General features: G+C 41.7%; 1 protein-coding gene across 1 annotated transcript in view; it reads right to left on the bottom strand.

The window, feature by feature from the left end:
* LOC117258763 (voltage-gated potassium channel subunit beta-2-like) overlaps positions 1-24,507 on the bottom strand; it is a 221,063-nt gene that overhangs the window by 160,454 nt on the left and 36,102 nt on the right. The window contains exons 2-3 of the mRNA XM_078170444.1: positions 23,638-23,969; positions 4,357-4,400 (exon numbers count right to left, since the gene is read on the bottom strand). Of these exons, the coding sequence (XP_078026570.1) occupies positions 4,357-4,400; positions 23,638-23,969 (376 nt within the window). The remainder of the gene's footprint in view (positions 1-4,356; positions 4,401-23,637; positions 23,970-24,507) is intronic.

Here is a 24,507-nt window from a genome sequence, read left to right as displayed (position 1 = left end):
CAGGATCTCGTAATTATGAAAAAAGATCTCATAATTACGAGATTACGAGATCAGGATCTCATAATTATGAGATCAGAAAAGGTGCCACATTAGCCACTGCTTCGCTCAGAAACACATACTGCACATCCACGAAGGGGGGTCGGAACTACTGTAACCAGCTGCCACTCGGGTGGTGCCATCTTGACTATATCCCATATCTTTACTATAATGTGTATATACTGGAAATTACAACAGAGTATTACACTAAGCAAGGACAACAGTGCACATTGTATATAGGCTATTTTGATCTATTTTATACTTCAGATTTATATTGTTTGGCGTTAATTGGTGACAGAAAAGAACAAATTTCATTCTGCAGGGAAACGCGTGTCCTTACTGTGCATATTGAATCTTGAATCTATGTTTTATGAAGACCCTGTGTGCACTCAGAGCTGTGGCACAAGTTACGCACCGAAATGTGGCGGAAGAAAAATAATAAGACGAAAAGTAAGTAGGCTGTGTGTGACATGCGCTGATGAAGTGGTGAGTGATCGATGTGCCTGACATCGATTGATTTAATTTCAGCACCACGGTAGTGGCCAGCTCTTGTTAAGATATAAACAGAATGAAAGTGGATAAGGTAATTACAGAACTTGTCTTGAGAAATAGCTTTCAAATTCAGGGCTCAACAATAAGGATTGCCCGATTGCCTGGGGCAAGTAAAACTCAAGGTCGGGCATGTAAACTAACAACTCACTTGCCCGATTGGGCAAGTTGCTAAAAATAGTAAAAGTTAATAACTAATTGATAAAATAAATGTATTTTAAAACGTGCTCTTCTGCTCTGATGCAGCGGTCTCTCTGCCTGAAGTCACAGGCACACGCTGTGTAACAATGTCCTGCCCACAGCCCCCATTGATATTATTTTGCACGACGGATGCTTCATATAATAACATAACAATATACTATTTATGGTCTAATGTCATCGTGTCATTTCTGTCTCTACATGGTCACGCATTCTCAATTCTCCTCTGCTCTCTGTATCACGCACGGCGGAGTTCCGCCACACACACACACAGGTGAGGAAAGTGTGGAGTCTGGCTCGGGTCGCATTTTCCTGACCAAACCTGACCCTGAGCCCGGTGCAGTTTGTCAGCTGACAAAGTTATTGAAATGGACAGTGTGTAAATAACCACCAACAGACCGCTGTTACGCACAGACAAACACGGCACTCATGCTGAGCTTGTGTTGCGTTCAGGCGTTGTCACGTAAATAACAACTTCCAGCACTTAAATAGGTCATAGCACAAAACAGCAGCATGTCAAGTGACTTTTTACTTTTATTATATTCAATAAAATTTTATTTTCCTAAATCTTGAGACACCTCATATGTAAGCCAGACAGACATTTCACCTGTTCATTACTGTGCACACATGTACTGTATGTACTTAGTCCTAAAGAGCCCTTCTGGTGCCAGTAGATACATAGAAACATCCCAGCAGGCTGTGCTTTGCAAGCATACAAAAAAGTTTCACGCATGTGAAAATAATTTTTCATGCGTGTGCTTCACCTCCGCTGCTACAACTCCATCCTAGGGGAAACACTGCTGTGTGTGTTTTGTGCAACAGGTGGATGTGGTAGTCTACTGGTAGAGTAGAGAGAGAGCTAAGTAGCGTTGAAGTAGAGTAGAGCAGGGCAGAGAGATGGAAGCAAAATATATTAAACCCGGTGTTAATACAGCAGAACTGGAGAGAGGGGTGAAAAATAAATAGAGGTGGGCATGGCTCAAGTAGGGCCCAAAATTATAGACGGAGAATGATTGACAAATTTTTCACTTTAAGCCCTGACAATGTCATATTTGTGTAGGAATTAAGCTACAATACATGACATATGTTGTTTTAATTAATAAATACAGTGTGAATAAAGATTACATAACATAAAAATAACTGCAGTCTGTTAAGAAACTCTTAACAGCAGCTGGCCACTACCGCGGTGCTGAAACTAAATCAATTGATGTCAGGCACATCGATCACCCACCACTTCATCAGCGCATAGGCTAGTCACACACAGCCTACTTACTTTTCATCTTATTTTTTTTTTTCCACCAGATTTCGGTGAGTAACTTGTGCCACAGCTCTGAGCGCACACAGGGTCTTCATAAAACATATAGATTCAAGATTCAATATGCACAGTAAGGACACGTGTTTTCCTGCAGAATGAAATTCGTTCTTTTCTGTCACCAATTAACGCCAAACAATATAAATCTGAAGTATAAAATAGATCAAAATATATACGGTGCGCACTGTTTTAATATCTCCTTGCTCAGTGTAATATTAATGTGCCTGCCGCGGCTGGATCTGTGAGCGTTTGGTAGCTAAGAAGACTGTTAAGAGTGGGTCAGCTCGATCTTACTACTCCTTCTTAGTGAAAGATCTTCTTAAGCTAAGAGGGATCTGGGAAACACAGCCATTATCATGTCAACATACAGGGAAAATGTGTCCAGAGTTTATGACATTTACCAGGAGAGCTAGGGCTACTTACAACGGCATGAAAGACAATCTGACATTCTGTTTGTTGTTGGTTATTTCCTTAAAAAACTATGACTTTATTCTCATAATATTATGACTTCAATCTCATTAAATAATGACTTTAATCTCATAATTTGACTTTATTCTCGTAGGCTAATATTATGACTTTTTCTCAGTTATGACTTCATTCTCGAAATCTCCGAATTTTTTTTCCTTCAATGTGGCCCTAATACTCCATCGTAATTTCCAATATATAGGCTACACATTATAATAAAGATATGGGATATAGTCAAGATGGCACCACCCGAGTGGCAGCTGGTTACAGTATTTCCGACCCCCCTTGGTGTGAGTGTGCAAAGCAGTAATCAGAGCAAAGGGTGGCTATTTTGAAGAAACTAGAATATAAAACATGTTTTCAGTTATTTCACCTTTTTTTGTTAAGTACATAACTCCACATGTGTTCATTCATAGTTTTGATGCCTTCAGTGAGAATCTACAACGTAAATAGTCATGAAAATAAAGAAAACGCATTGAATGAGAAGGTGTGTCCAAACTTTTGGCCTGTACTGTATGTCTGAGAGTATGATGTTACATGTGAAACCAAGTATAAAATATGTCTCAAAGGGCCTCTCATAGATCAAGGTGAATTAGACAAAGTGTGATTTTAACTGATTTTAAAAATTGTATATTAAGAAAAGTCTGAGGTATAGGTATATAGGGAAGCTGTCTGTTTCATTAGCACTCAATGACTTTAAGGGGTGGGATCTAATAAGTTTATACTTCCTCCCACTCCTTTTTTTTGATGTGTACATCAAAGTGACCATGCATTGGCCATTGCTTTTATAGTATACTTTTCATTGTTAGTATATGTTAGTATATATTTCTTTCTTTCTGTCTGTCTGCTTGTTTGTATATTCATCTTTTTACATGTTCAAAACGAAATATCAAATCAAATCCAATTACTTTTCTGTATTTTGTAACTGGAATTTTATAGGGCTGGAAAAAAGTCAAATGTAATTTGTAACAAAATATTTCAAGAGTCTAGCAAGTTTGTGTTTTTTAAAATACTCCTATTTCCTTTATAGGAGACTAGTTCAAAAATGCTTGGGGGCTTTTTATTTGAAATGAGGGCTTTTAATTTGAAACAGGAAGTGGCTGCACTCACTCAGTCAAGGATTTCTGACAATATAGCTCTGAACCAGTTGTTGTAGTTGAGCCAAAAAGTTCATGTAAATACATGCTAAAATGTAGAATGGTATACTTACACACAGTAACTCTGCAGAGGGAGCCTGCTTTCTCTACAGCTGTACCCACTAATCAGCTTCCTTTTGCTTAGATAAACACAACCCTCCCCTCTCTAGCTGAGGTCACTGATGTATGTCCCTGCATACTGGTGGAGGCTGTACAGCCATTAGCCACTATTAGAGCCAAGTCCCGCCCATAACAATAGTCTGTAAAACATCCTATTGTGCCGAGCCACAAAAACTGGTTAAATGTACAAAAAGGCTGTTTATGAGTCAATATTTTCCAGCCATAAAGACCTAAACTGCTGTACTGCTTACAGCTTACTGACACATCAAATCTCTGTTTATTTTATCTTGAAGTTGTGATTATTCCAGAATATTACTGTATAAAACGCTGATGGAAAATTAAAAGTGCAGCTGGGGAAAATAGAGAAAGCTGGCATAGAAATGAGTGCAAGCATGATAGCTTAAAACTGTTAACTTGCAGACTGAACAGCACTTGAATTTGTTTAGTGCTTGTTCCCTCGTTTTGTGTCTTTATACCGCAGGAGACATTCATAGTCTAATTATCAAAGTAGGCAGACTTGCATGTATGTGCTTCACTCACCTAATCCAAGACAAGACACTCTCAGGCCTGATTTGCCCAGGTTTCTGTTGACAAAAAAAGAAACGAAAATCTAAGTACAGCGAGAACAGCATATCATAAAGTATATATCACATTATTAACATATTCTATTTCATGTATCAAGTGCATAAAAATGCAAATCATGTTTGATTTTCTGCTGCTGTTTTTCACACAGGCTATGTACAGTTAACCTGGTTTCACTCCAGAGTGTTGAACTTAAGTTAAGGTGGTAGGGTGGGCAGGAGCGATGGTGACTGGGTCCAATATCCACTGACTTTCGACCCGGGAGGTCAGAGTTTGCTTACGATTGTGAAGCCAAATCCTGTTCTTTTTTCCCAAACCTGACCATGTGCTTTTGTTGCCTAAACCCAACCACGTGCGAGTGTTGGGAAATGTAACCACATGTGTTTGTTGTTGAAGGAAAAAAACATCAATTTGCGGTGTTCTATTGACGTAGTGTGTTTATTCTGATAAAGACTCTATGCAAATGGTATATTTCCTGTGAAAATAGAAAAGTATTTTGAAAACACATAATGCATGTAACAGGCTGAAGTTGACATGACGTCCCAGAACATCAACAACCAGCGCACCCAAGGTAGCTTGCATGTGTGACAAGGTCGGAGTGAGAATGCGTTGGTGCAGTAAATGGTTCTACAGTCCTTACTAATGTCTTTTGCTGAGCTGTACAATTAATGTACTTGCCAGACAACATATCATTATTGGCTGGGATTTTAATACAATAATTAATCCCTTGATGATTCAAGCACAACTGGCAAATTAAGAAGATCCAAAATTTATCAATTGTTTTCCATATTACACTTCTTTTTATTAGCAGCACAATCCTGACCAATGTATCAGACACCATAAAACATCCAATCATTATTAGTGAAATGGCACAATGCACTCTACATTACACACGTCTGAACAAAAATGCTTGTAGGACTCTAGGTATACAGTGCCTTGCAAAAGTAAATACCCCCTTGACATTTTTACCTATTTTGTTGCATTAAAACCTTTAATTCAAATGGAACTTTATTGGGATCTTTTGTTATGACAGTACACAAAAAATTCTGAAAAAGAAAGGCACATCTGTATTCACCCCTTTGCTATGTTGCCCCTGAAAAAGATTGGATGCTATCAATTAGCTTCAAAAGTCAGATGATTCATTATAGCAAGTCCACCTGTGTTCAATGTAAGTGCCATGTGATCTTAAGCCCCTTCTACACTGCCAGATTTTCGGCGAACGTTGGGCTGTTTTACAGGCAAGCTGTGAGCGTTTAGACACACAGAGCTGGATTGGCGAGTTGATCCGAGGTGCCCAATTTTCCGCTGCGTAGGAGTAAACATATTCGCGGAACCTTTTTGATTTAAAAAGAATGAGACGCCCTTCCGCCACGGGAGGGGTTGTTGATGACTTGTGGGAGGAGCTGTTGATGACGCTGCACATGCGACCCACTGGCGGTGGACTAACAGGAAACAGCTGATAGCAGGAATGAGCAGCTAGTAGCAAGAGGGAAACACAAACCTGAAAAACTAAATCTTTTGATTTTGTTTTTATACTGCCAATGCTGAACGAAGACTGATTGGGCTTTCCTGCAAATTTGCACAATTCCTATTTAAAAAGAGCTTTAGTTTACACAGATCAGGGTTGGGTTCTAAGAAATATATGAAATCTTGAACATTCCACTAAGCACCATTAAATCCATTATAACAAAATGGCAAAATAAGGCACTATAAAAACCTGCCATGAGAGGGCTGCCCACCAAAAGTCACAGACCAGGCAAAAAGGGCATTATTTGAGAGATAACAAAGAGACCAAAGATAACCCTGAAAAAGCCGGAAAGCTCCACAGCAGAGACTGGAGTAACTGTCCATGGGAACACTTGAGGCTCTACATTCCACAGAGCTAGGCTCTATGGAAGAGTGGCCAGAAAAAGCCATTGCTTAAAGACAGAAATAAGAACACATTTGGAGTTCACCAAAAGGCATGTAGGAGTCACCCAAACATAGGAGGGGGCTCTGGTCATATGAGACTAAAGTTGGACTTTCTGTTCACTTCTGGCCACATCTCATCATGGTATATCTGAAAATTCAAATTGCCATGACTAAAATGCACCTTTCTTCACTGTGCGTAGCTTATGTGACCCCCTTAATATAACCAAGCTGCCACTGTGGGGCACTGTGTTCACAGTGCTGACATTAGCAAACTGCTAACCCGCACAATGGCATACATGCCATCTACCATCTTCCTGGTACAGTGTAAAGTGGGGTTTTATCCATGAAGAGAACACTTCTTCAAATTGTTAGATGTAATCAAAGGGGAGCAGTGGCCCAGTCAAGTCAGTTATGACAATGAACTGCAGTCAGGTCAAAACACTGGTGAGGACAACGAGCACGCAGATGAGCTTCCCTGAGATGGTTTCTGACTGTTTTTTTTTTCAGTTGTGCAAACCAGTTGTTGTATCAGCCATCCGGGGAGCTGGTATCAGACAATCCTACTGGTGAAGAAGCTGGATGTGGAGGTCCTGAGCTGCAGTGGTTCCATGTGGTCTGCAGTTGTGAGGCTGGATAGATGTTCAGCCAGATTTTCAGAAACCACATTGTAGACAGCACATTCTGTTCTTGGGCAACAGCTCTGGTGGACATTATGACAGTCAGCAAGCCATTGGCACACTCCATGAATACTTGTGATATCTGTGGCCTTGTGTTATATACGCATTTTATAGTGGTCTTTTATTGTGACAGTCCGAAAGCACACCTGTGTAATAACCTTGTTGTTTAGTCAGCATCTTGATATGCCCCATGTGTCAGAAGAATAGGTTATCTTGGCAAAGAAGTGCTCATTAACATAGGTGTAGTGACCCCCTTTGCTTAACAATCAAGGGCACCTGGTTGCTGATGGTGAGGATGTTTCGACGCATGTAAATGACATGTCCACTCTACAGCTTTGATCAACAATAATCATGGTGCTGTTTATTGTTCACATTTTTCAGGTCCACAGTTTCCAATATGAGCCAAACTTTCACTTTTACCAATAATTGTCTGCTTACCAATGCAGATGCAGATTTACCAATTCAGAATAAAACAAACACCATTCAATGACACGCCACGCCACGCCACGCCACGCCACGCCACGGTCTAAAACTGTTTGCTTCCCTTCCATCAGCCAAACCTGAGTGCATCACCTGGCTGATTATATGACCTCTCACAGTTCACAGCAGGGATGCCCCTAGTGGTGGGAAGCTCACAGCAAAAACAAACAAACAAAAATAAAAATTAAAGCTGCAAGCAGAGTTGGGCAGGATGTTGGACTCACACCGTTTCGGCCTCCAGCTCACGCAGACAGTGAAATTATTCGTAAGAGTCGAAATGTCGATAAAACAAGCACTGTCAAGGGTACGCAAGGTCATTTTTGGCAACAGAAGAACTTTATATTACAGTATGTTACAATATGTATTTAACAGTCATAATCCCAAAAGTAGCAACAGTATTATCTGTAATAAAGGCTGTAGTAGTATGTGGGAGACGGAAAACACTGATATATAGATAGATACTGTTTCAAATGAAGATTCTGCAGCTTTAAACTGTCCTTCAAAAATTGTGAGTCACGCACACACACAGAGGGCTGTTTGTATCAGAGTGAATGCGTTGTCATGGCGATTAATGACTTGCATGCAGGAGAGGGAAAGACAAGCTGTGTGACAGCAGGTAGATGGAGATGGCTTTAAAATGTGTCGAACTCCTCCCTTGAATTCCCAAACTGTGGGTCCAATCGTCAATCTGAGCATACCAGCAGAGAGATAAACTTGTCCCGAACGAGGCCATATAGTTTTTATTTAGTTTGTGAAGTCAAAAATGTGATCTTGGTCACAAGTTTAAGATGTCTAGCTCACAGCTGACAATTTCTCCACATTTGCTCATGTTACTTCCAGAGAATTCCTATTGGATTTAGGTCAGGGTTGTTGTGCTGTTTGTAGGTCTCCATGAGACGAACAAGCCAGTTTTGGTTTGATCTTTCTACGACATTCCTACGGGCTGCAGCGGCCATTTACGTGTGACTAGGTGGCGCTAGAGAGCCCATTTTGGCACTTTTGGGGTAATTTTTTTCATTTTATCAAATTTTTCGCCAGTAATTACATGCATGCCAATTTTGCTGAGTTTTTGAGCATGTTTAGGGGGTCAAATGCTGTTTTTTTGCACAGCAATGGGGCCCCATGTCATGCAGTAGGTGCCCTTTTTTCCTTGTGCCCCTGCCCTTCAAACATCCTGAGAGAGAGAGAGAGAGAGAGAGAGAGAGAGAGAGAGAGAGAGAGAAGCTGTGTGAGCAGGCAGATGGAGATGGCTTTAAAATGTCTTGAAGTCCTCCCTTTAATTCCCAAACCGTGGGTCCAATCATCAATCTGAGCATACCAGCAGAGAGATACACTCGTCCCGAACGCAAACATATCGTTTTTTATGTTTGTGGAGCCAAAAAATGCGATCTTGGTGCAAGTTTCAGATGGCTGACAATTTCTCCACATTTGCTCATATTTCTTTTGGAGGCACTAACTGACTTCCTGTTGGATTTAGGTCAGGGGTGTCAGAACGTGATTTGTAGGTCTCGAAGAGATGAACAAGCCAGTTTTGGTTTTATCTTTCTATGACATTCCTACGAGCTGCAGTGGCCATTTTAGTGTGTCTAGGTGGCACGAAGATCGTCAGGAGGTTTTGTGGCACCTCACCTGTAAGAGCCCATAAAATTCAAACAGTTCGAGTAATTACAAAGTTATTCAGAGGATCTGTTCAGCAGGAGTTGGCCAGTCATGTGTGTGTGTCTGAAGCCGATAAATGGTTTAGGAGATGGTAGTTTTTGAAAAAGTTTGAAAAAAATTTTTTTTGAGGCAAAATCTTACTTTGAAAGGGCAAATAGCTCACTTCATGTTGGGTTTAGGAACGTGATTTGTAGGTCTCGATGAGACAGACAAGCCAGTTTTGGTTTGGTCTCTACGACATTCCTATGGGCCGCAGTGGTCATTTTAGTGTGCCTAGGTGGTGCCAGAGAGCCCATTTTGGCACTTTAGGGGTTCATTTTTTCATTTTATGAAATTTTTCGCCAGTCCTGACATGTATGCCAATTTTGGTGAGGATGTGAGCATGTTTAGGGGGTCAAATTCCAGCTCAAAGAGGTGGCGGGAGAAAGACGGAAAAATAATTATGATTAAAGCTGCAAGCAGTGATGAATGGGCCCTCACACCTTCACGCAACTCGGGGGGGCTGGCAGGACACCTTCTATTACATCAGCTCATTTCTGTCAAAGTTAGATATCGCATGCAGGAATGACTTGGCATATCCTTGATACAGTGCTGGAATGACATATTTCACATTTTGTATCACTTCCTCTTTCCACTAGAGGGAGTTGGAGAGCACGAATTATACATCATGTTTTTATACATCAAATATACACCACAGCATGTAACTTTCAGATAAATCGAAAGATTTCTTTCCTGTCACAACTAGATGGAACTATGAATATCAGGAAATATGGTTATGTAAATGAATTTAGGGCAGGACTAATAAGAATCATGTGAAGTTTGGTGTTTATCGGACCATTTACGCCAAAGCTACAGCAATTTCGTTTGTCATGGCGAGACCTCAAAATTCAACACTCTGCAGCAGGCATGCCATTCAACATTGGGCGGAACCTGTAGTAACTTTTGGTGGCAACGTGGTCAGGTTAACCAAGTTTGGAGCCATTCTGATTAAATCTGTAGGACAAGTTTGTTAATTTACAAGCCCTGGAAATGGGCAAAAATGCACAAAAGTGGCACAAGTAAATTCAAAATGGCCAACTTCCTGTTGGGTTTGGAGCATCGCTCCAAGAGGCTTTTTTGTACGTAATAGAGTGTTACAGGTGACTACCAAGTTTCATACATGCAGGTCAAACCAGCTTTGGGGGCTGCTTAATTGAAATATTCTAGGGGGCGCTGTTGAGCCATCTTGGTGCATCAAAGCACAAAAATCACATCAGACAACAGGACTTGTGACCTGTGATGTGTATGCCAGGTTTGGTGAGTTTTCAAGCAAACCTTGTCCCTTCAAAACAACATCGTGTTTGATGGCGAACAAGGTGGCGCCACGGTGACAGCGTTTGATGAAAACTCAAAGGCTTCATTTTTAAGCATCATCAAGGTCTAAGGACTTAGACCAGCAAGTTTGAGGTGGGTCTGATTAACCTGCTAGAAGCGGGACATCAAAGAATGTATGAAGTAGCGTTCTGTTGCCAGAAGGTGGCGCTATGGCAGTGATTCAAAATTCCTCTGTAGATGTGTTCAGGGCTGGACTGTCATCATATGTGTGAAGTTTTGGCAAGATATTCCCATGTGGAGTCAAGTTACAGCAACGTTTATCATCATGGCGAAACATCAAAGTTTGCCACCAGGCCGTGGCCACGCCCTTCAACAAAAACTCACAGTTTCCACAATAAAGCGTCATCAACGTCTTATGACTTTTTTGACCAAGTTTGAGGTGGATCTGGTAAATTCTGTAGGAGATGTACATTAAAGTCTAAAACATGACATTTCCCATTGCCAGTAGGGGGCGCTATGTTTATCTCTAATTATTGACATGTAGATGTGTTCAGGGCGGGACTGGCATCAATCCTGTGAAGTTTGGGCAAGATTGGACCATGTATGCTGGAGTCATAAACTACTTCCTGTTTAGTGGCGAGACCCCTAACTTTGACACCATCCCACGGTCACGCGCATTGACAGAAACTCGAGCTTTTGATAACTTTTCATCTTCAAGGTCTTGGGATGGAACAGACCAAGGTTTGAAGTCGATCGGATGAAATCTCTAAGACTAGTTCGTTCATTTATGACCCCTGGAAATGGCCAAAAATGCACCAAAATTGCACAGTAAATTCAAAATGGCCGACTTCCTGTTGGGTTTAGAGCATGCTCTGAGGGTTACATACACCTGCCAAGTTTCATACATGTAGGTTAAACTATTTTCAGGGGCTGTTTCCTCAAACTTTTGTAGGGGGCCCTACTGAGCCATTTTTTGGAACCCGTGCGCGAGACCCTTGAAATATCAAATTTTTCACCAGGTCTGATATATCTGCAAAGTGTCATGAGTTTTCAGGTATGTTAAGCCTCCCAAAAAGGCAATTCATTTGGAGGAATAATAATAATAATAATAATAATAATAATAATAATAATAATTAAAGCTGCAAGCAGCGTTTGGCGGGACCTCGCACTCACGCCTGTTTCGGCCCCCAGCTTATGTTGTCACTGTGAATTATTTAGAAAAATCAAACATGTTGCCACAAACATCAAAAAATCCTTACAGAGCTGAACGTTTTGATGTTTGAATGCTTTCTGTAGCTGTAGGTATGTAGAAGTGATGTCACAATATGCAAATTAGATGAGCAAATTTATTCCCATCAGATTCCTCTTCCTTTATTTTGAGGAAGAGACAACAAAAACAGCACAAAACAAAAGAAATCTACTGTGTAAATATGTTCAAAATGTTGTTTTACTGAGATGTATGAAATCCAATATGGCCGCCACCTAGTGACGTCACAATATGCAAATTAGATGAGTTAATTTACTCCCATGACAAACCTTGGGTCATGATGAATAGTTTTGTCATTTACAGTATGCCTTTATCTCTCACCACTTTCAAGCCACAGTCTTTTGAAATGTTGAAATGAAAATGGAATATTTTCCTCAATAAACTCTGGCACCTAAAGGGTTAAAATGGAGATTGTTCCCCTGTCATATCTGCATGTAAGATTTAGACACACACACACCATGTTTCTGTGAGTTTGTGTGTGACAGCGGTTGCCATGGTGATGAAGTAGGTGCACCTGGCAGAAGAGCAGAGAGAGACAGACAGAACACAGAGAGACCTGTTTTAGTGGAGATTTAACTCCTCGAAGAAGTTCTTTCCATTCCCAAACCGTTGGTCCAATCATGAAAATAATGTGATGATGAGAGAGATAAAGTTATACAGAAGATCTGTTTAGCAGCAGTTGAACTGGCATGTGTGCATCTTTAAAGCCGATACAATAAACGGTGTAGGAGGAGATGTTTTTTTAAGAGCATGTTTGAGGCGAAATCTTACTTTGAAAGGTCAAATAGCTCACTTCCTGTTGGAATTAGTGAGTTATTCTATTTTACTTGTGCATACAGCTCCTTCCTCAATAGCAGTGAATGCACTGTGGGGGCGAAGCGAGACCCATCCAAGATGGCGGCCGGCGAGGACGCACTCAGGCAGTCGATGCGGCGTCTGTGTATATATGTCTATTGTTAATAATGTGTATTTGCTGTTTCAAATGAAGTTTCTGCTGCTGTAATCTGTCCTTTAAAGATTGTGAGACACACAGACCAGAGAACCGTGTGGCTGTGTCTGTGTGTGCAGCCGTTGTCATGGCAATTAATGACCTGTGGCAGACACAGACACGTCAGGAGAGCAGATCACCAAAGGCTGTTTATAATGGGTTTGAACTCCTCGAACAAGTTCTTCCCATACCCAAACCGTTGGTCCAATCAAGAAAATAAAGTGAATGTGAGAGAGAGCCACTTCTCGTGAACGCACGTGTTGTGTTTTATATTTCTAGAGTCAAAAATGTGGTCAGGGGAGCGAGTTTAAAATGTGTTGCACCTAAGCTGTTTCCAGAAATTTCTCCTCTGAGTTTACATGGGAGTGAATGAGAAAAAAATCGGCATTCCCTTTGCTTTGGAGCCACTCAGCAAAAATGTGTACGTGTGAGAGATTCCATGTCAACATATCTGTGAGCTGGACAAATTTTCCTACGTTTTGTGGTATAAATTGTTTCTGTACAGTGAAAATTGTGGCCATGGCAGCGAGTTAAAGACAAAAGTTTTAGACGATTTTTAGAGCCCTCTCCACTCTAGCTCACAGCATTCTGTGCAATACACACCCATTGTAAACTGAGAATTTCTCCACTTTTGCTCAGGGTACTTTGAGAGGCACAGATGAAAAACGGTAAAAGATATGAAAAAGATGAAAACATGAGTGAATAGATGAGACCTGTGGCAACATTTGAGAGCTGGAATGGAGTCTGTAGCACAAAGTATGGAGACGCTGTAAAGGCTAGAAAAAGCCCAAAGATTGGTCTCTTTCTCCCCCTGCTGCCATTCATTTCCTATGGGACAGCTTTCGAAGATCGCCAGGACGTTTTTCTGACATCTCACCTTTAGGAGGCCATAAAATCCAAACTAATCGAGTAATGAAAAAGTTATAAATAAGATCTGATTAGAAGGAGTTGATCTGTCATCTGTGCAAGTTTGAAGCCGATAGGATAAGCGGTGTATGAGAAGAAGATTTTTTAGGAAAGGCAGTTTTAAGGCAAAATCTTAGTTTGAAAGGGCAAATACCTCACTTCCTGTTGGATTTAGGTCAGAGGTGTCAGCGCGTGATTTTTAGGTCTTCATGAGACGAACACGGCAGTTTTGGTTTCATGTTTCTACGACGTTCCTACAGGCCGTAGCGGCCATTTTTGTGTGCCTAGGTGGCACTAGAGAGCCCATTTTGGCACTTTAGGGGTTAATTTCATGATTTTCTAAAATTTTTCACCAGTTCTGATGTGCGTGCCAATTTTGGTGAGGTTTTGAGCATGTTTAGGGGGTCAAATTCCAGTTCAAAGAGGCAGCGGGAGAAAGAAAGAATAAACGCACCAAAAACAATAGGGTCCTCGCCTTTGGCGAGGACTGCTCTGTGAGCAGTCCTCTGCCTCTAGGCTCGGTCCCTAATAATAAAAATTCCTTGCATTTCAATAGGGTCTTCGCACCGCTAGGTGCTCGGGCCCTAATAAATCCTTGCATTTCAATAGGGTCCTCGCACCGCTAGGTGCTCGGGCCCTAATAATAATAATAATTAAATCTGCAAGCAGCTGTGATCGGGCCCTCACTCCCCCATGTAACCGCAGGGGCCTGAGGCATGTGGGGGCTGTGGTGCGAAGCGAGAAGAGAGAAAAAACCTGGCAGGAGCGAAAAAACGCAATGTTTCCTTCATCCACCAGGTGGCGCTACGAGCGTAACCAGATGTGGGCAGGTGCGTTCAGGGGTGGACCGTCATCACACGTGAAATTTCGAGCAAATCGGACAATGTCAATGTATAGTAGGGCATTTCCTGTTTCCACAAGGGGTCGCCATGAGCAAGATTGCCTACGAGCATATGGAGGCGTTGAGGGCGGGGCTCTTATCATGTACAGAATTCTTGAAGCAGTTTGGATGAAGTATGTGGGAGAGAGAGCTGCTTCAATATGCATGGCGATGCATGTTATATGGTGGTGCCATGGAGGCCACGCCCCTTGACACAGAGAAAAGCTTTTAATAACTTTTAATCAGCATGGTCTCTGGATGATCTGTAAAAAAATTGAAGTCGATTGGATGAAATCCCTAGGACTAGTTCGTTAAAATACAACATGTGGAAATCATGGCAAAATGACAAGTCAAAATCAAAATGGCCGACTTAATGTTTGGAGTAGACCATTGGTGCCAGAGACTATTATGTGCATCTGCACAACATACACATGTGTATTAATTTTCATGTTCCAACTCCAAAAAAACCCTATGGGGAGGGTTTTTTTGAAAATTTTAAGGGTGCGCTATAGAGGCATTTTGTCCCCCCCATGGGCGACGCCCCTATCAGATGCAAGAGCTCGCCATTCTTGACCTGTGTATCAATTTTCATGGGGATATGAGGTCGTTGAAGCCATCAAAATGCCAAACGGATTTAGTGGCGAGGGATCGATAGTCACCACGCCGCCACATGGACACCATTAGATGTAGCTTCACAGCATTCATAAGGTATTTTCACCAACTTGTTCTGCATGCATTAGAAGTGGAATGAAGTTGATGCGGTCAAGTTTGTAGCATTAGTACATGTTAAAGTAAAAACTGGTCACTTCCTGTTACCATCGGGGGGCGCTATGAGTAAGGTGGGATATTAACATATCAGGGCGTTCAGGGCTGAGCCATCATCATGGGACAGACCAAGGTTTAAAATGGATGGAATGGATGTGCTGCTCAGTTGGTAAGCCATGGCCTTTGTGCGTAATACATGGCATTAACTGGTAACTCCGCCCCAATCCAAGATGGCAGCATGTCTAGTGTCTCTGTGAAGTTTCTGTTGTGTGTTTGTCTGTTACAAGTAGTTTTATTTGGTTATTAGTATCTTTCGACACTTTTCACTCAAGCTCTTTTACTGCTGTTTTACCAACCCTTAGAAGTATACATCCAGCTCTGTGGATTGTGCCTATTTTTATCTTTTTGGGAAGCTACCCTGCTCTGGCCTACTCCACCTTTTAGGGGCTGCTGCAGTGGGGCTAGTCTTTAGCCCAGATCTGCAGCAAGGAAAACTGAGACCCAGCACCTGCTGCTGTGGGGCTTGACTTTAGCCAGGAACTACTGCATCCTGCATCTGCCTGACCTGCTCCAGCCTGAGGCCCTCACCATCCACCCTGCTCAGCAGCCTGAGGCCCTCTCCATCCACCCTGCTGAGCAGCCTGAGGCCCTCTCCATCCACCCTGCTCAGCAGCCTGAGGCCCTCTCCATCCACCCTGCTGAGCAGCCTGAGGCCCTCTCCATCCACCCTGCTCAGCAACCTGAGGCCCTTACCATCCACCCTCCTCAGCAGCCTGAGGCCCTCTCCATCCACCCTGCTCTGCAGCGTGAGGCCCTCTCCATCCACCCTGCTCAGCAGCCTGAGGCCCTCACCATCCACCCTGCTCAACAGCCTGAGGCCCTCACCATCCACCCTGCTCAGTAGCCTGAGGCCTTATCTATTGTTTGGTGATGGCTGGTGGAGCTGTGAACATGGCTCATATCCTGGTTCTTCTCTGCCTCATGTCTGTGTTGAATTCTTAAAAGTACTCTCATCATGAGGAGTTGAGTGGACTCATGACTGTCTTGTCACCTGTGGTGAGTGTTCCTTGTAAAAGTTCCAGTGTGTTACACAAACAATTCCATTTCACTTTGTTATCCGAGCCTACTAGCTCGTTTAACTTTGGTTGTTGTGCTTGATATCCTTCCATTATGGGTCTTCAGGACTGCTTCTTGAACTCTGACATGCTTTTGTACCTTGCTAATCATGTTAAGGTAAAGGATGCATTGTGTGCTTCGACTATAAGAAGAAGATGCCTGATTTTTTTGTTATTATTGCTTTCTGGTAACGTGCAGCTAAACCCTGGTCCGACTGATTGCAGCCAGATTGCCACTCCGGCTGACCTTAAGTCAAGATCCGGTTTGGAGGGGCGTCGGTGACTTAGTGGTAGAGCAGGCGCCCCATGTTCCAGGCTGTTGCCGCAGCAGCCCGGGTTCGACTCCGGCCTGTGGCCCTTTGCTGCATGTCTCTCCCTCTCTCTCTCTCTCTCTCTCTCTCTCTCTCCCCTTTTCACACTTCACTATCCTATCAATTAAAGGCAAAAAAAAAAAAAAAAAGATCCGGTTTGGGCCTCCTTCACCTTAATGTACGTAGTTTGTTATCCAAACTTGATTTTATTCGGATCTGGGCTGAATCTACTGATGCTGACATTATTGTTTTATCAGAAATGTGGCTTACCAAATCTATCTCTGACTCTGACATTTCCATAAATGTTTACAGTATATATCGTACTGACCGACCTAAGAGAGGTGGTAGTGTTGCCATTTATGTGAAAAATAAGTTGTGTGCATCCTTGCTGGTATCTAAATCAGTTGGTAAACAATTTGAATTTTTGGCTTTAAATATTGAGGTTGGCTGCTACAGGCCCCCTTCATCTGTCAGTGAGTCTTTGACCTCTCTGTCAGGCCTTTTACATCAACTTGATAACAAATTGTTTTACTTGGTAACTTAAACTTGGACTGGTTAACGTCTGTGTCAGAGGACTTAAAGGACCTTTGTGTCTCATTAAACATTATTCACATTGTGGATAGTCCCACCTGTCTTAACATTAAATGTCCCAGTAAGTGATCTTTGATTGATCTCATTTTGACAAATGTCCCTCATAAATACTCTGCTGTGGGAGTATTTATTAATGTTGTTAGTGACCACTGTGTTGTGGCTGCAATTAGAGACACAAAGGTTCTGAAAGGTAAACCACGTATCATTATTAAACGTGACACTAAGCACTTTGTTGAACAGGGTTTTTTATTTGACTTGTTTTATTTTGAGTGGAGCAAAATTTATTTAAGTAATGATATTGAAATTAAATTCAATCAATCAATTTCATTTATAAAGCCAAATATCACAAATCACAATTTGCTTCACAGGGCTTTACAGCATATGACATCCCTCTGTCCTTAGGACCCTCACAGCAATTGCTTGGACATATTTTTATCAAGGTTTCAAGGAAATAATAGACAAGCATGCACCTCTGCGTAAGTTTAGAGTGAAGGGTCGAGATAACCTCTGGTTTACAGCAGAATTATCTAGTCTTCTGCACAAAAGAAACAAGGCCTGGGCGAAGGCTAGAAAGACAGACTCTGAGACTGACTGGCTCCATTTCAGGCAACTTAGAAATAGTTTTACTTCTCAAGTTAAAAGTTCTAAATCTAAGTATTTTCTTTCTGTTAACACTGAAAACTTGAATGATCCTAGAAAATTCTGGAAAGCTATTAAAGCTTTATCTGTCAGTGGAAATCAAAATGAATTGCCCCCCTGTATTGCCACAGAATCTGGCACTATATCTGACAGACCCACTATGCTTAACTGTTTTAATGAGCATTTTGTATCTTGTGGCTCACTGTTAAGACTCCGTTTCTGACTCTGCTTCTGTGTACACTTCAGTTCCTGATCCTGTCCAAAGTGGCACAGATGAACCTTTCTGCTTTTCTCCATTTTCGGTTACTGATGTACATGAAGCCTTGACCAAGTTAAATCCTAAGAAACCTGCTGGCCCTGACAACTTGGAACCCTTTTTCTTAAAAATAGCTGCAGATTTTATTGCACTCCCTCTACATAAAGGAGGAGAACCTAGCTGTTTGAATAACTATAGGCCAATTTCTAAATTGTCAGTTTTAGTTAAGATTTTTTAGGCGCAAATGACATTCTTTCTAAGCATCAGTCTTGCTTCAAAAAGAAACAGCACTATAACAGCAGCTATGAAGGTAGTGAATGATCTAATTGACTCTGCTGACGTGCTAATATTGGTATTTCTGATCAGGCTCTGGGTTGGTTTGTGAACTATCCGTCAGAAAGGTCGCAGTGTGTTCAATCTGATGGGCTCACCTCTGAATGGTTAAACATTTGTAATGGTGTACCGCAGGGTTCTGTGTTAGGTCCGCTATTATTTTCAATTTATATTAATAATTTGGGTCATAATGTGGGTGGAGCTTATTTTTAATTTTATGCAGATGATACAGTGGTATACTGTGCTGCCCTCTCCATCATGGAGGCCCTTGCCAAATTGCAGATTGTTTTTAATATCATCCAGACTCTGCTTTTTCAACTAAAATTGCTTTTAAATCCTGACAAAATTAAGGTAATGTTACCTTAGATATTGTTACAACTCAAGGAAAGAAACTAGAGATTGTCTCCTGCTATAAGTATCTGGGCATATGGATAGATGACTGCCTGTCTTTTAAACATCAGGTGAATAATCTTCTTAAAAAGCTGAGGTTGAAATTAGGGTTTTATTTTAGAAACAAGAGCTGTTTCTCCTTTGAGACCAGAAAGAAACTAATTTCTGCAATCTTTTTACCACTTCTTGATTATGGTGATATTTTATATATGAACGCTCCAGCCCATTGTTTTAGGATGTTGGACACGTATCACAGTGCTCTGAGATTTGTCACAAACTGTGCAGTATTGACTCATCACTGTACTCTGTATTCCAGGATTGGCTGGCCCTCACTGATTATGCGAAGGCTCAGTCACTGGTACCTGTTTATCTATAAAGCCATGCTAGGCATGCTCCCTTCTTATATTTGCTCTTCGATTGTTCAGAAAGCTGGTGGAAGCTATAGCTTGAGATCGCAAGATGTTGTCCTATTGTCTGTACCAAGTGTAAGGACTGAACTGGGAAAAAAGGCCTTTAAGTGCTCGGCTCCTCTTACCTGGAACAGCCTTCAAAAAGACCTGAATCTTGGGAGCCTTATCCCGCTGCCTGATTTTAAAGTTCTGATAACCTCAATGATAAATACATTGGTTAGTTCTTGTCATTGTCAGTAGGTATTTTAATGTCTGTAGGTATTTTAATGATACAGTGTCTTGTCTGTAACTTTTTTTGCCGCTGCTGTTTTGGCCAGGTCTCCCTTGAAAATGAGATCATTGATCTCAATGGGACTAACCTGGTAAAAAAAATAAAATTAAAGTCGATCGGATAAAATCTCTAGGACTAATTTGATAATACAGGACCCCTAGAAATGGCCAAAAATGCACCAAAATTGCACAGTAAATTCAAAATGGCCGACTTCCTGTTGGGTGTCACTAGGTGCTCAGGCCCTAATAATAATTCCTTCAGTTTCAAGAGGGCCTTCGCCCAACCTTCGGTCGGTGGGGACCCTAATAATAATAATAAAAAATCCTTGCATTTCAATAGGGTCCTCGCACCTTCAGCCGAGGTCCCTAATAATAATAAATGCACCAAAAACAATAGGGTCCTCGCCCTTCAGCCAAGGTCCCTAATAATAATTAACGTACGAAAAACAATAGGGTCCTCGCCCTTCAGCCGAGGTTCCTAATAATAAACGCATCAAAAACAATAGGGTCCTTGCCCTTCAGCCGAGGTCCCTAATAAACGCACCAAAAACAATAGGGTCCTCGCCCTTCAGCCGAGGTCCCTAGTAACAACAAAACATGTACAACTTTAACAACTTTTATCAATTAATATTTAAAAAAGTGCAACTGCAGCAGTCAACCAAACTGAATGAAATAACAACAAATTGTCTGTGGGCTACAGTCCACTTCCAAAAAAGTAACAATAAATAACAAACGACAGTAACGATTATGTGTGCGATACAGAGTTATCCTGAGACCACAACGGGTACTGTCAATTTTTTCTTTGACTTTGTTTTTTTACTAAGTGAGCAAGCCATATTTAAAAGGTTTTGTTAAAGGTGAACACTGGCTGCAGTGAGTTACTTGAATGAGCCTCAGATGAGTAGATCGAATGAGTGCCATCTGAAGGCATGTTTCAATTAAAGGGATATAAGTCAAGGAAATCTGACCTTTTGTACAAGGGTATGAAGTTCATCAATGCCACCAATTTGCTTAACTTTGATTGCTGACTTAGAAATGGTGCAAAATCTGAAAGATTTTGTAGTAATTTTGCATGTCATACAGTAGCTCCTTGTGTTTTTAAATGGTACTAAATCCTCAAACTTTCTGATTATTTCCAGGTTTACACAAAATTTTATACATATAAATAAATATACAGTACAGGCCAAAAGTTTGGACACACCTTCTCATTCAATGCGTTTTCTTTATTTTCATGACTATTTACATGGTAGATTCTCACTGAAGGCATCAAAACTATGAATGAACACATGTGGAGTTATGTACTTAACAAAAAAAGGTGAAATAACTGAAAACATGTTTTATATTCTAGTTTCTTCAAAATAGCCACCCTTTGCTCTGATTACTGCTTTGCACACTCTTGGCATTCTCTCCATGAGCTTCAAGAGGTAGTCACCTGAAATGGTTTCCACTTCACAGGTGTGCCTTATCAGGGTTAATTAGTGGAATTTCTTGCTTTATCAATGGGGTTGGGACCATCAGTTGTGTTGTGCAGAAGTCAGGTTAATACACAGCCGACAGCCCTATTGGACAACTGTTAAAATTCATATTATGGCAAGAACCAATCAGCTAACTAAAGAAAAACCAGTGGCCATCATTACTTTAAGAAATGAAGGTCAGTCAGTCCGGAAAATTGCAAAAACTTTAAATGTGTCCCCAAGTGGAGTCGCAAAAACCATCAAGCGCTACAACGAAACTGGCACACATGAGGACCGACCCAGGAAAGGAAGACCAAGAGTCACCTCTGCTTCTGAGGATAAGTTCATCCGAGTCACCAGCCTCAGAAATCGCAAGTTAACAGCAGCTCAGATCAGAGACCAGATGAATGCCACACAGAGTTCTAGCAGCAGACCCATCTCTAGAACAACTGTTAAGAGGAGACTGCGCCAATCAGGCCTTCATGGTCAAATAGCTGCTAGGAAACCACTGCTAAGGAGAGGCAACAAGCAGAAGAGATTTGTTTGGGCCAAGAAACACAAGGAATGGACATTAGACCAGTGGAAATCTGTGCTTTGGTCTGATGAGTCCAAATTTGAGATCTTTGGTTCCAACCGCCGTGTCTTTGTGAGAAGCAGAAAAGGTGAACGGATGGATTCCACATGCCTGGTTCCCACTGTGAAGCATGGAGGAGGAGGTGTGATGGTGTGGGGGTGTTTTGCTGGTGACACTGTTGGGGATTTATTCAAAATTGAAGGCACACTGAACCAGCATGGCTACCACAGCATCCTGCAGCGACATGCCATCCCATCCGGTTTGCGTTTAGTTGGACGATCATTTATTTTTCAACAGGACAATGACCCCAAACACACCTCCAGGCTGTGTAAGGGCTATTTGACCAAGAAGGAGAGTGATGGAGTGCTGCGGCAGATGACCTGGCCTCCACAGTCACCGGACCTGAACCCAATCGAGATGGTTTGGGGTGAGCTGGACCGCAGAGTGAAGGCAAAGGGGCCAACAAGTGCTAAACACCTCTGGGAACTCCTTCAAGACTGCTGGAAAACCATTTCAGGTCACCTCTTGAAGCTCATGGAGAGAATGCCAAGAGTGTGCAAAGCAGTAATCAGAGCAAAGGGTGGCTATTTTGAAGAAACTAGAATATAAAACATGTTTTCAGTTATTTCACCTTTTTTTGTTAAGTACATAACTCCACATGTGTTCATTCATAGTTTTGATGCCTTCAGTGAGAATCTACCATGTAAATAGTCATGAAAATAAAGAAAACGCATTGAATGAGAAGGTGTGTCCAAACTTTTGGCCTGTACTGTATATATATATATATATATTTCTATATGTATACACACATATATATATATATATATATATATATATATATATATACATATATATACATCTTAGGGATGCACCGAAATGAAAATTTGCGGCCGAAGCCGAATATTATTAAACGCTTGGCCGAATACCGAGTACCGAATACCGAATATCATTGTTTAGTTTATCATTAGTTTTTGCAGATGAACATCCCCCAGATTAGTGTTGTCACGGTACCAAATTGGGATCCACTGTGCGATACCAGTGAAAATATCATGGTTCTGAGTAGTATCACGATACCACAGCCAAAATGAGGCAGATGTGCCTTTTGTCATTTATGAAAAGATAAATTACCTTGCTATAATACATCAATGATATTTCAATGGAATAAATTACTTATTGACGTATTCATACTTCAAAAACAGCATCAATAAGTGATTAACATAGGGGGGATCAAAATAAAATAAATAAAATAAAAATCAACCAGCCACCCTCCTCCCCTGACAAGTAAAGAACAGTCCCTTAAGCGCGGTGAGGTTTGTGGAAATGTGAATGGCTCGTTTCTCCTCTGGCACATCACATGACTGTGTGCCGCCACTGCTTGGCTGTTCAGGTACTTTTGGGCAGTCATGACACCAAGAAGAGGAAATTATTGGACCTGGAGCCGGGCTTCTCGGTCACCGGTAAGCTTTTATCTTGCGCCGCGGAGCACTACGGCCATCCTATTTGACAGCAATACATATTCCTGTCCGTGTCTGTGTCTGTGACCCCCGTTCAACCCACAACCAGCAGGATTCGCCTTTCGTTTCAGCTGCTGGTTGAAATCTGTACTGGCACAGCGTGTTGAATGATTTATTTTGCTCACACAAAACTATTTTTAGTCGCAAATGTGAGTAATGTTAAAATGCTCGCACAGTAGAGCCCTGTAGTGGAAAACAAATCACTGTAGCATTGGTGGTGTTTCCGCCCTTGCGTGTAATTACGATGCTGCATAAATTGCAGTCATGCTGTTGTGATGAGTCAATGTCATGAGTCTTTTTTGGTGAAGTGAAGCCAAGCTTTCAACCGCTTCTGTCTCTCCACCATTACCTCTTCTTTGTTGTTGAACGTACTGCTGACTGATGAGTGTGATGTGCGTCATCGATGTAAAGATTCGGCGTAATGAAAAGAATCGATAAGGGAATCGTTAAGCATAAAGGCTAATGATGTCGATGAATTGAACCAGTTGGAACTGGTTCTCGATTCCCATCCCTTATACACACGGCCTTATCTTACCTGTAAATCATGCCAGTCGAATAAGAAGTGCTGTCCCTGAGTGAAACATGGTTCATCCTGAGGAAATCCTCCAGGTTTTTGAGCTGAGCAGCAGCACGGACCTCTCTCAGACGCTGAAATTCTGCTAACTGGCTACTGCGCTGCTGCTTTTCTTCCTGCTCCAGTGCTTGCTCTGACAAGAAACAGCTCAGGCCACTGTGCACACTCTCACTCATGGATGACAGGGACAGTATCTTGCCTCCTGACGCGCTGCTGATGCTACCGCTTCGACATATCCCACTGCTGTCTCGACTCCCAGGTGGCACCACTCCACTGCTCCCAAGCTTGGGCATCTAGAAGTTGATGACAAAACAAATTATGTTGTCACAGTTAGATAGGTGTGTGGTTGAGCCATGACTATAAATACAACCAACAACACTCTTGTCAAACCTTCCCACATTACATAATCACAGTTGTGTTACGTGGTCTTGGTCTACTTGCTAAATAAGTGCAAACACACAATAACATATGAGTGATTGATGTATGTTTATGTGGATGAACATGCACGTGTTAAAACAGTGCAAGATATGTATCTTCATAAAGACCTTTTCAGGGCTGATGTCACGATGTCGTCATTTTATTAGCTGGAGGCAAAACACGACTTGCCACCACAGGGCTGTAGGCCACATAGGAGTCTTAAAAATTTGTCTTGTGTTATTGGGAGCCAGAATAGAAGGAGTCATGCCTCAAAACTCAAATTTTATCACATACCAGCCACCACTGCCCGTTAACAAAAACGAAGACAACTATGGTTAAATGCGATAAGACTAAAGGACTGGACGGAGGCAATCATCAAAAATGCTCACATGTGCAGCACACAATTCGTATTAG

The sequence above is a fragment of the Epinephelus lanceolatus genome, chromosome 8 (genome assembly GCF_041903045.1).
Source record: "Epinephelus lanceolatus isolate andai-2023 chromosome 8, ASM4190304v1, whole genome shotgun sequence".
Taxonomy (NCBI): domain Eukaryota; kingdom Metazoa; phylum Chordata; class Actinopteri; order Perciformes; family Serranidae; genus Epinephelus; species Epinephelus lanceolatus.
Note: the sequence above shows the minus strand (reverse complement) of the source record. Positions and strands in the feature narration are given on the sequence as shown.